Genomic DNA, 14052 nt, shown 5'->3' on the forward strand with positions numbered 1-14052 from the left:
GCCCAAGCGGTTCTCACTGCGACTGGATCCGGCACGCGTCGCGGAGGGTGGCCGTAATCGTCAAACATCGTTACTTCTCGGAGAGAAACGATCGTCCGATTTGGAGCAAGCGCGACAGAGGGCGGGCGGCGCCATGGCGCCTCTGTACCAGTATTTATGCGCCTCGGACTCTATACTACCTCTACTCTACCCTACCCAATCGCACATTTCGATTTAATTGGTATCTTTATTGATGGATTTGATAGCAGCGACATGAAATCATTCCTGTATATGACAATATAAAAATAAAAAAGTACTTTGCGTTGTACATAGGTAACACAGCAAAAATTTTAGATCATCTACGTGAAGATTAAACATAAATAAACATTTTAAATTACTTAATTGGAAACGAAACAAAAATAACAGATTATATTTAGATATTGAAAATGTATCTAACGCAAACGTAAAATTCCTACGTATTTGCTCTTGATATTCATTTCCTTTCAACTTTTCATTTTACTGTACTATTGAAAAGGTATTAATGTTAGTTTTATGTTTAACATGGGTTTTTTTCTATTAAGAAATATCTTTGTAATTTTAGAAATGTGAAGAATATAAGATATTAATAATGCCACATTTATATATTGATAAAATGTTATAAAATAATAATTTAAGTTAAAATTAGAATAAGATAAGATAGAAGGGAAATGTGATCTGTTTCTCGTGTAAAATAATAAAATAAATAACTTAGAAACTTAAAATGCAAAACATGTTTGATGCAAATACTTTATTTAATTATGGCACAGAAGTAATGGCGCAAACCCCTCTTTCGTGAAGTGAGCTGTTTCACGCGGAAAATATTCGCAGCCTGCGTTTGAAAAGAAAATACCAGTAAGGGAAATGCGTTTAGATTTTGTAAGTGGTCTCCGGGTTAATGTACTTTGCAAATTATTTACCTACGAAATTCTTGGATAACGCTGTGGGGTAATATTGATTGATGTCAATGTGTAATTTTATTAGTATGATATTCATTTTCAAATCCACAGTGTCCCATTTATGCACTTAATATATTTAATCAAATATTTTCATAGTTATATTATCATAAAGAATATAATATGGTCAAAAATTTGTTTCTCTATTATTTGTATATTATCTGCATGTGTATGTATTATAAAATTATCAGTGTCATTCACATACATATTTAATCGTAACAACGCTGCTTATTTTTTGCACTGTGCAAATGTAATTAATGAAATATACGTTGACACTTGTCTCGTCTAACAATTATGGCACATATAATTGGTAGAGCAAATGAAATGAAAGCATGTTATATGTGAATATAGAGCTGGTAGTTAAGCGCAGGCGTGAGGCTTTATAGGTCCCTCTCACACTCCCCTTGTGCTCGCTGCACAAATGGAGATGCGACGCGACATCTGTGAGAATGTCACCAGCATTACTGCTTCTGTCAGCTCCGTTCAGAGTAACAACGTCACGATCGGCACTATTCCATTGCAATCTGTGTTAAAAGGCATTGGAAACAGATCTACGTGACGGAGTTAATATTTTTCACAGGCATAAAGTGAAAACTCCAAATATGAGAAATATATTGTATTATTCCACATGTTCTGTGTATTATTCATTTTCTACACAGATAAAAATTATATCTACATAAAAAGAGACTCCAATAAAAGTTCTGAATGATGATTTCATTTTACTCAAACATTTAATGTTTCAAACAGACTTATTATACTGACGTTTTCTTATTTATGAAAAAGTAGCTGAGTTGTTTTAACAAAAAATATATAAGTCCCGCCAGCTATTATACGTAGTAACAATAGGGACTTTACTTCCGACCGCGAACTGAAAAGAGGTTACAGCTAAAGTAAATGCTATAGTTTGTATAAAACGTAATAATACTACAATACGGCAATTTTAAAAATATATGTATTTGTACAATAATATTTATTATATTTGCACTTATTCAAAAAAAATGTTTTCAAATGGTTAACGGAATCTTGAAATGTTTAAATATTTTATTGAATCATTACGAAAAAGCTTATTTTATTACTTTCTTCAGGATGAGCTTAAAGTAATCCATGTTTATATTTTTGTAAGAGAAATAGAAACCTCGACATCGTCCGAGCCTGCTAATAACAGTTGGGAAGTAAACAACGCCTTATATTTCTAAAAGCTTTTACTTAAACAGCGTACAAAACTTTATTTAACCGTAAGGAATCCATTAGTAGGAAATTGCAAATTATCAGAAATGTTTATCTAACCTCGCATCAACCATCAACAACAAAAAAATACTGTTGTCGTTTTGGATGTTATTTTTCTGAAAAAAAAATATTTAAATAAGTTAAGTTTTGTAGCGCACCACCTCTTTGTCTAGGCGGCAGAGGTGAGATGGCCTAGATTCATGGATAAGATAAAAGATGTTGATCATAAAGATACTAATCAAATAACTTTAAAAGCATCACCGAGCTCACTATCAAACGTAACATTCATTTTTGGTGTTCCATTTGATGAAGCAAAAAAGACAAGAAGTCATTTATTAGATTAATATATTTAAAAGATTATTTAAAATGCTTATTGGGGATGAGCTAAAATAGTCGTAATAAATTTTATCCTACGACCCTACGTATTATTTTATTGAAATATGTATTATAAAAAAGGTTATTCCCTTATTCTTATATGATATTTTTTAGGTTGGTACATCTTTTAGATGCAAACGAAAAGTTTTTTATCAGTCAATAAAAGAGAAATAGATTTAAAAGTTAGTTTTGTTTTAAAATATTTAACTATTTATAATCAATAATTGACGATACCAGAAAATGTTATTCATATATTATAAAAAGCAGTACCATTATATAGACTACGTATTATTAAGACCGAAAGGTATATGAAAGCTTTTTAGAATTTTATGTAACACACAATAAGTCAGAGCGAAAAAATATTCGCGTGTAAGAATAATTAATGAAATCGCTAAAATGTGGAGGTTGACAGACAGAGGTCTCTTCAACCTCGTTTCGTAAAAGGGTCTCCGTACAAAAAACGTGTTACGTATTGGAGAAATATGAATTTATTTTTGGATAATATATTATTATACTCAATAAGTATTCATATTTCAAAGTGTTAAAACGAAGTGACTGGTGCGACAGGCCTTCATTAATTTTTGACACGTGGTAATGAGGATAGGGTAAATGGGATACCGCTCCAGGATCCAACTACCCAAGTAAGCTGTCAATTTGCAACGTAATTTAGTATAACACTCTATTGATAATATATTTATTATTGCTTGCTAACTTCGATTAAAATGTGCTTTTGAACAAATAACTTTGGTAACTATTTCCTTGTTAGTTACTTTAGTAAATTCAGTTTATATGTTATTTAAACGTAAGTTCTTCTTAACGAACTGAACCTTGACGATCAAGTTTTGTTTGAATGCACACAAATACCAGTAAAATAAAATTGAAGTGAGGCGAAACAATGTTATAAAGGTGTGTATTTTTAACTATGGAACTACAGAATTTACAGGAAGGGTCGAGTGTCAGAGTGAAAGAACCGAGATCAATAGGAAGTCGACCCTGACACAATTTGCAGTGCCCGTAAGGCAGACGGGGTTGCGGTCGTGGTTGAGAATAAACATTGGCTCTCTAGAATCTATTAAGATTGAATAATGGGGTGTCGAACGAAGTGACTTCTTTTGTGAGATTATTTTAACACGTTTCAGTAGATCTTGTCACGAGCCTTATGCTTTTATATTAAACACAATCAGCCGTACAAATAAACGAGTTATAACATTTTATGCAAAGAATAAACTAAGAATAAGGAAAAATCATACAAATAAACACGAAATAAATGTAACCTAGTATAACTTCGTAATAAGTATTCATACTAATGCTATTCCGTCCTTATTACGGCTACCACCCTAGTATAAGTCTGACATAACCGAGTTATAACATATCTTTTAGTACATTGTGCTGTGTTTTACAAGTTTTAGAAGCAATTTTCAATCTAAATTTGAGATAATAGCAATGAGAGTAATACGAGAAGTAGGAAAAGTTGAGCAAATTAATAATTTCATTACGTACCTATTGAAATGGAAAATTTTGTATGAAATGTCAAAATATACGAAATTATGAAAAACCCTTTTGATATTTATAATGACTTATTTATTTACAACATGCGCCAAACCATACATACATAAAACTTATTTCTAAACTTATCACAATAATATACACTTTCGTTGAAAATATAAATCTTCTAAGCCTGGAGTTGTATGTTTTGAGTACCAGTTATTTGGCAACTCTCTATCTCAAAGTGGGTTTATCTTCTGTTCTCCAGATATTGGATAGCGTTATCTATCATTTGCTTGCATATTTAATGATATACATATTTAAATTATTTCCAATAAATATTTAAAAAATAAATAAACAGAACATCGTATGATGAAACTTCACAACAAATTCGACGAAGTCAAACGAGCGTCAGCAAAATGACAGCACCAAGGCTTAACCGTAGACAATTTCAATGTTTTTCATAATTTTGTGAATGAATTGCGACGTTGCCGCTTCGCGCCTATTGCATAGCGTGAGCATAGATACATCGACGTTATTCCAAATTTATTTGTAAGAAATTATGTCATCCTTATTCTTTATTTATTCTTATCATATCTATGCATTGCATAAGGTTTGAATAAGCAAGTTTTTATTTGTACGGCTGAATGACTTTGTAGTTACATTTTTTAATGTAACTATGAGGCGCATAAGCATTTTAAACGTATTTTACATCATTAATTTTGATTCAACGAGTTAGAGTTCACAAAAAGTAAATGAAACCTCAGAATGCTATTAACAGAATATACAATAATATTCTGTTTTAATATAATTTATTTCTGAATTGCATGGAAAAAAATCTATTAATATTTTGATGACCCTTATTTATATTACAACGCAGTTTTAGATTTAATGAAAGACTTTTAAAAGGTTATTAAATAATTTTAGTAGGCATATTAATATAATGGAAACGAATGAAAGCATAATTTTATTTTACAATGTCATATATATCTTGTATGATATGCCTATATTATTATATAAATAATCATTTGCATAAAATTCATTTGAAAAACATACTTCTACATACACGAAATGAATTATTATTAATGAATTGTTTGTTATGTGAGATGTTTGTGTTGTTTGTTGACTATGCTAATACTTCTTAATGTATGTTTGATGCAAAAATGTTTATTCAACTGCTTAATTCATTAGGCCAATAACAATCTAATGTCAAGGTTTAATATCAGAGCATTCAATAAAACGAAATTGTTATTGTTAGATATAATATGCTATAGATGATATTCGCATACGTAAATTATAGATGTTAATTTGTTGCTCTACTATTTCTAACGTTTTCAAGGCTATACGCGCACACTAAAGGAGAAAAGAGGACAGTTAACTATGCTTGACACAACAGATACAAATAGTAACATTTCTATTTAAAAATATAGTTTGTACTAAATTACCTGAATAAAAACAGCGCTCTTCGATTTGATGGCCCCCATCCAGTTACCATATTAACATTTTGGTGACTTATATTTTTATAAATTTGAACTGTTCATTGTACTATGATATTATATTACTAAGTAAACCACAACAACGACATTGAAATTATACTCTAATAAAGAATTCAATTCCATTAACGATTTTTTTACTATTTAGAAATATTTAACAGAGCCTGGCAGTATGAGAAATTATTATCTTTAATAGAATATTACAGTTAACAATTAAGTTTTTATCACAGGTGGATTAAGCAACACAGAAGCAGGAACTCTACCTTAATACTTTATATAAGAAATAGAACACTACGTTAATTTAAAACGATGTATTTATATCCAGTCTAGGCCTCTACAATTGACTCGACGCACAATCGGGAGATATGTTGTACAACAACACTAACATTTAACTGGCTAAACAGTCTATAATTTATGTGTATAACAACCATGATAAAAATTAACATTAATTAACGAATTTACTATCAACATTCGTAACGTATCGCCTCCGTCGGGGTCTTCTTTGTCCGTGCACTTGACAGTAATAGCTTTGTATTTACACAAACAAAACGTCTCAACTTTCGATTCAATGTTCTCCTTCGCGACATTCGACACGTCTAATTAGGGGTTCGTGTGAGAGTTCGGAATCCACGGTTTGTTTGTTTTTCGTGTCACAGGAAATTAGAAATATAACCTCAAATAATATTTTTATGCCACGTTCAGGATACGATTGGTGAGTTTCAGCGCATCGGCGAGCGTTGCTCATTGCGCAGGCCCTGGCGACGAGCGCCGACCTCGCACGACCGTTCCCTGACAATCCGCTCCTACTCTATACTCTGTACTCTATAATACGCTATATTATACGCTATACCCATCCGCTACATTTCTATGCTTGCTCCAAATAGTGCATAATAAAAGGTGCAACATTCACCCTATGCTTATATCTTGTACTTCAATCATAGCTTGTTAATTAACATAAGTTAATTTAAAAGCTTTTTCATGTCATTTTAAATCGGTTTGATAACATATCATACCTATACCTACAAACAAAAACTTATTCTTTATGAATTGAAAAAAGAGAACAATATATAACACAAATACTGGTTTCATATTTTCTTTTGAAGGTATTTAAAGTAATGACACAAATAAAAATTAATTATAAGTTCAATCACCAATTTCATACTCAAGTTTTTCACTTCGAGTATCAATCTCATACAATAAAAATTAATTAACAGACAATTGCCTCTTATTCATCATTCTACTAACAAAATATTATTATTCGAATACACTCATTTGTGACAAGAAATATTATGTATTTTAATAATACATGAGCGAAACATATACGTTATTAAAATATTAATAAATTATTTTCTTTAAGGCTGCAGTCTAGCAAAATTGCGTTTTCAACAAGTTATTTGACAATTTTTTCCCGGCTAATGAAATGATAAACTGATTTTTTTTTTCTTGTTTATCAATTAGTGTTATATACGCAATGCGCGTGAATTTTTTCACATTTATAAAGTTACTTAATGTTACCTTAATCAGGCCTTCAAGATAAGTCTCTTTCCCCCAAAGACATTTCGAGCTAAGTTTGTGCACTCACTACGTTGCAACCGATTACAATTTACACAATCTGATCAGCGCATTATTATCCTTATATAGTCGTTATTAAAAACTGCTGAATACAATTGCCGAAAAACTTATGATTTTCTTAATTAGAACGTTATAAATTCATGAAATTTCCCATTTTTTGCCTTACAAAATCTATTGATAAATACTGCTAAAAGTTATTTTTTCCATTAATTTATTCGAGTTGGTTGAAGACCAATGAGTATTAATCCTTTAAAAATTTTTTTTTTGAATTTTGATAATTCTTTAAATATTAAAAATATATTTAAAATAATTAGGAAAAATCATAGCGAATTTCTTTAGTCGCGCTCCTTGGGCCGGAGCGTTCTGACGTGTGCTCTACGCTCGATTTTCCTTCATACCGAAGTGAAAGTTGCTCTACTTCATTAAATTTAATATTTTTGTTAATTGATTATTTTTATCTTAGTTTTGTGCAAATATTCGTATTTTATTTTCTTTAAAACTAAAGTAAGCTCATAAATTTTCTTATAATATAATTTTTTTGAAGTTCCAAAAATGTTTATTTTTCGTTTGAGAAATACGAAATATAATATAAACTTGTATTGAGAACTTGAACTTCCCAAGTTCATCCGGGGAAATCCCCATACGGGGAAAATGATTTGTTTACTCCAAAATTGATCCGAGGTGTTTTAATTTTTTCTTCTAGTCATTTTCAACGTAGCGGCATGTTGTTTGATTATTAATTTTGTAACTTAAATACAGGATGTTGGTTTTATATTCTGATCTTACAGACGCGCTGACAAATTTAGTCCGCCATTTCTAGTTTAGTCTAAGTACCAATATTAAAACGAATGGATTATCATCACATCATCAAAACTCAGATGTAATGGAAGATCACAATAACATAGAAAATTCAGTGGGTGTTGAGAACTAAACAAACAGAAGTAACAGAGACGCGAAGAATAAAAAAAGAGGACGAAAACGATAATTCGTTGATGCTTTCCCTTTTCGACGTATTGTTAGGGTACATCACCAATCTGCAAAAAACAAAACTGATGATTCCCAATTGCTGATTAAAAATGAAAAACAAATAATCGACAACAGTGGTGAAAATTTGCTGATCACAATGAAACATCCTTCAGTGGTAGCAGATTTACTCATTTAAAATGTATCGGTGAACAGCGTAAAGGAGAGGAGGACAGGAAAACATTATGAATGTGGATGGTGGATTGTATACAGGGTGTAATCGATAAGTATGTGCAGGCGATTATGACGTTATTATTGCAGGTATCAAAAAACTTAAAACTGATATCGAAATTACTTTACCTAATGAGCAAAATGACAATAATAACTTTTTAAAAGTATAACGAGAAATATCTAAAAAATTTACTTTATACACTCCCATATCAAAAAGGGAAAATGGGACTAGTATAAGTTAAATGTCTAATTCCGGCAAAAGACATGAATGCGGAAGATGCGGTTAAAAAAAATTTAATATTTGAAATACAATGCAAAAAATAACACTTTTGTTATAGATAAGAATCATGACTATTTGTTCCAAATTCAGGGACAACTAAACGTTGCAGAAGCAGAAGTCTGCTTATTTGCTGTTTGGACTGGAGTGAATCATTCGTTAAAAATAGAATATATAAAAAAGTATGTAACGTTTAGGCAAAATAAAATGATGGACCATTATCAAGATTTTACATAAATTGCCTACTGTCAGAATTGATTGGTTCGAGACTTCAGCATTCGATGCCCATCAAGGACCCATCCTATATCATTCAAGCGATTGAAAAAAAAAAGAGATAAATCCAGTGCAACCGATAAAGCATCAGAATGCTAGCAAAAGATTTATTAGGTTTATAAATATAAATCTATATATAATAAATCTGTAGAAGACGCGAAGACTGAAATCCGCGCGGACGGAGTCGCGGGCGGAAGCTAGTCAGAAATAAATATCTTTTGTTTTCATTTGCGTATTTTTCTATTTTATAATTTTTTAACACAAACATTACATTTTTTTTATTATATACAAAATTTGTTTATCCGTTTTATTAGTTAAACTGAACAACTTTCACTAAGAAACTTAGGTCGAAAAAAATGTATAGAGTTATGCATTTTGTATGGAAAGCTTATTTTTTTTATATTTCGTCCAAATTTCTTTGTAAAAGTTGATCAGTTATATAAACATGAAGTTGAAGATATCAATAGAAAGTATTCGCAAATTTTGTGTACTGGTAAAGAAAAATCACCCGGTGTAATTTTCACGAAAATTGTTTCAAATTGTCATTTTTGGTACTTATTACGAATATTAAATTAAACGAATGATTTAATTTTTAAAAATTAAGTGGAGCAACTTTCCCTTAGTACATTTGTATTATTTACATATAGGATGACAGGATGCATTTGTTTACACTACTAGACCAAGCCCTTAAGTTTTCTTTGATACCAAGATGTTATATTATTGGGGAATTTCCAGCGTTATAATGTAATGTGAAACTTGAGCAGTACGTTGTAAGGCTTCTAACTAACGTGCTGATTGTTAAAATATTAAACCTTAATATAGTTTATAGATCGAAGTAAATACTATTTCTCTAGTAAGTAATATACTACGCTGTTTAAACGAGTACCTACTTATTGATCACTAGCAGTAACTCCGATATTGTTCGTTTTTATTTTTATCAACTCGCTGACAAATTGGCTTTATTATTTTGAGAGGCTGTTTTGAATTTCAGATATTATTTAGATCATATTGCTACAAGTAATTACGAATAACAAAATACATTCAAATAATAAAATACTTATGCCATTGATTAAAAGCTTTGTTCTCGTTATATTATGTGTTTTTTTTTATATAAAAATTTTATAATTGGTTTTAAAATCTTAAAGTAATATTTGATACAGCTGTTTTGATCCACAAATACGTATTCATATTATATTTTTAATCCACTCTATTTTTATAATATGATGATTATTATAGGTATTATAAAAATGAAATTATAAATTGTTAGATTTCCCCTCGCGCCAGCTCAGTCAGGATCGGATGATACGGGATAAAAACAAAAGAAAAATATCCCCATAAACGTATCTTTAGAAATATGTCACTTTCTAAGGGTGAAATAATCTTTATAATCTCGTTAGTTATCTAGGTTAAGTTTTATAGTTTATCCTTTATAGATGTATAATTAATATCAAAATAATCAGGAATGACTATTAACAATTCCAATGATGCGTTAACGATCGCTTCATTTGGATACACACAGTATAGCTAACATTGATGATGTTAGCCGCTTCAGAGCACATCAAAGAGTTTAATAGCCTACAGCCTACTGCTTATCAGACAGTGCTATATATATAGTACCAATACATATACATATTACATAAAGTGACTATATGTGTAAGTTATTTTTGTCAACAGCCGCTAACGTCTCATTTTATCTTTTTATCAATATTTCAAGAAGAAGGTAGCTTTTAAATTTTGCCTAACAAATTTTTAAGTGTTCAGACTGTTTTTGGTTTATCTAAGTAAATTAACGAATTTTTAAATAACGCAAACTCAAACAAATCCATTTCTGTACATAAAAATTGTAATTTATTTTGAATGGTGGATTTCTTATTTGTTCTGTTTCAGTTGTAGTGACCTAGATTGATAACATATAAAATTCGCATTCAGAATTTGTACTTTGTCACCTGCATTTTCTTACCAACACGATAATTAACATAATATGGTATTTTCTCAATACATTCCCGATTCCAAGCTAAGAGTTGCCGATGCCTCTAAATATCAGATAAGTCCGTACACTGCAATACCTAAAGAAAATTCATTATCATTCACTTACCTCACTGGACGTCAAATAGCATATTCTTGAATCCGTGCTATCGATGGAAGCTTGCTGCACGATGCCGTAGCGCGTGGACTCCCGGTCGCTCGTGTACTCAGAGCGGATACTGTCTTGGCGATCGAATACACCGCTGCAACAAGGACTTGGATTTACCATCGATAGTCCTGATCTAATTGTTGAGGGAAAATCGTGTGGGAACTAACCAGTAGAATGGGAAAAACATCTAGTAGAAGTATGATGAATGTGATATCAATTTATTAATTATTATGAACCTATCTATCAAAGTAGACTGTGGCTAAAACCACTAGGAGCCTATGACCAAACAGAGGATACATAATATGATGATGATAAAAATGTGGATTTACCACAAAGAAAATAATTGTAATAGTAATTTTTATTATTTTATCTTGCTTCGTCACTATTCCTTTACCTATTAGTTGTCTATATGAACAGACATCTTCTTATGCTCAAATTCAAAGTATATTTGATACTTTTATATAAACTAGATGCATTTAATTTAAAAATATATAAAATCCTTCAACTTTTGAATTGCAAAACGTTATAGACGTTCGATGTGCAATGTCAATATGTACCTTTTGGAGTATGTACGCTAAACGATGTATACGAAACATTTCTATATCGTGGAGTGGTATGAGGAAAAGGATCTATAATATTAACTCGTCACTTTTTATTTTTGTCATTTGTCTCACCGAATCATTTCAATGAACAGGCATTGAAAGCAACGTCAAAGTTAATTTGCGGAGTCTGTATTGAGCCAGTGATGAAAATGGATTTTGCCAGAGTTCGAAATTTCAGCTTCAGTAATCTCAACTGTTACGCAAAGGCAAAATCGCCACAAGCATTCGCTTGTAATGAGCTCGTGAGGAGGATTTACGACTGATGTACAATGCTGGTTACGAGGAAAGAACGCTCCGAACACGCCTTATTCATTACCTCAAAGTGGTGGTCGCCATAAAGCAGAATGTACACATAAAACACAAGGTTAGATAGATATCAAACTTGTACGACATACTGATACATTTCATAAATAGCTACATGTTATACTCGTCATTAATAGTTTCCGATGTGTTTTTATCTTTATAGATATACGAAAGCAGAATAACTATTTGGTATATTGGAGAAATAAACGGAAAAAACATAATTGTACGAATTATGTGGGTCTTATTACTTACGTAAGTACGTATACAGAATTCAAAGAAGATATTTTATTACGTAATAATTGAGTCATGCGGATCGGCTAGCACCAGGGAATTGTCATTAATTTCTCATTAAAGATCGAAGCCGAGGGGGACTATTTGTCAACTCATAATAAGTTACCACATAGAAGTTTATCGATTAGTGAGTTTACCGCTATTTGAATTTCTTGAATTTAAGATACCTACGTTTCATTTTGGTAAAATATTATTATAGTAATAAATGTTAGTTATGAGTGACAGAATTTAATATTGGTGTAACGGGTGATAAAAGAGTTTACAATAAGTACGAGGAAATTATTATTTTTATATAACTTTTATATCTATATGGTAGTTTTATAAAAATGACAAGCTATTCGATTGTAATTTGCATCATCATTTATCAGAGAGTACAGTAGAAATTACTGCGTTAACTCAATGGAGTGTACTATAAATGGCTCAAGTAGGTACCTATTACAGTGATTTGCTGCAAATAACCGGTGATTATTTCCACCAAAGCTCCTCACTTACGTGATTTTATATCCTTCACTGAACAACTTTTTACAGCACTGCGCAAAAAGAAGAAAATTTTTCCATGCATAATTTTTTTTCCGGATAAGCTTTTTGATAAAATCTTATTAAATAAAGCTAATGCTTATAACATAATTAAGAAAATATAACACAATATTTAATAATCCAGAAGTTAGTATACATTATAATTTGACGGTGAAAAGACTTTGAATAGAAAGTAGCAAAAGTATCAGCATAATGCTAATTAAGAAAATAGTTTTGCGGTTCTGATAAAGTTTAGACGTTTCCCAGAAGCGCATCTTATAATACAATGAAATTCAAGTTTACAAGTACCTTCATGATAACATTGGAATAGAAATATAATTTTCATACGTTCATACTCATTTTGAAAACTCTTTTACTTTTTATAATTGTAGCATGAATGTTTAATGAGTAATTCAACGCGGACGTCACAGGTCATAACAAAATTGATTTTCAGGAAAATCTGCAGCTGTAGTTTTTTAGTCAAATTCTATTTTATGTCTGTAGGAAATGAATTTTTCCGCAATAAAATGTGTCTAAAAACGAAAATGGTGCCTTTATACGTAATACAGGCATGAATTAACTCAAAGACCTATTTAGAACGTATTGCGAGAAAAAAATGCGATTTATAAGAGGGAATGTGAAAGCGAGATTAGGCGTAGGAGGACCTATTATTCCGCTTCACGTGCTCTTCAAGTTATGGAATTGCAACAATCCCGTTTCTACGTCTGATTTCTTTTTTAGCTTGTTACTGAGATTAGACCTCGGGCATGATCTTCAACTAAATGGGCTAAACTCTCGATCGCTGAGGCGTCTATAATGATGGTTGTCAGTTGAAATCCTTGCTGGCCGCATTCACTGCCGTAAATATATCAAAAGGATAAAATCACAGAACAGTAAAGTGATAAAATATATCGTACAAATAGAAGGGTCAACCAATTTTAATGCCAATTTATTACAAAAATAGGCTGTAATGATAGTGGACTATCCAATATCCTCTAGATAGCAAGCTATAAACTGAAAATGGTAGAACACACTCGTCGATTTATAAAACACTTACAAGAGAACTGAAATGAAATTTTATTACATATTGGACGCTTACCGTTGTTCGAAGCTATCAGCGCGATTGCTTCTATATCCGGAGTCGTTTAGGCTTCCCTCGTGGCGCAGGCTGGGCAGCGAGTCCCAGGGCGAGCGGCGCGGGCCGGGCGGCTGGGCGCCGCGCCACCCGTCCGAGTGCCGGTACCACGCCGAGCGGGCCGACTCGCCGATGCACGACGCGCAACGGGACGCGCTCACGAAACTACACACATTATTTTTAACTTACGGCAAAACATTCACA

The 14052-nt window shown here is 31.6% G+C and overlaps 1 protein-coding gene across 1 annotated transcript in view; it reads right to left on the reverse strand.

Annotated features, from left to right (window-relative positions):
- The window catches only part of sif (guanine nucleotide exchange factor still life), a 78667-nt gene that overhangs the window by 36669 nt on the left and 27946 nt on the right, over positions 1-14052 (reverse strand). The window contains exons 18-19 of the mRNA XM_090107613.1: positions 13813-14013; positions 10963-11095 (exon numbers count right to left, since the gene is read on the reverse strand). Coding sequence (XP_089963739.1) covers positions 10963-11095; positions 13813-14013 — 334 coding nt within the window. The remainder of the gene's footprint in view (positions 1-10962; positions 11096-13812; positions 14014-14052) is intronic.

The sequence above is a fragment of the Colias eurytheme genome, chromosome 11, assembly GCF_061535395.1.
Source record: "Colias eurytheme isolate Ceu_HAF_F1 chromosome 11, ilColEury1 Martin Lab GWU primary, whole genome shotgun sequence".
Lineage (NCBI taxonomy): Eukaryota > Metazoa > Arthropoda > Insecta > Lepidoptera > Pieridae > Colias > Colias eurytheme.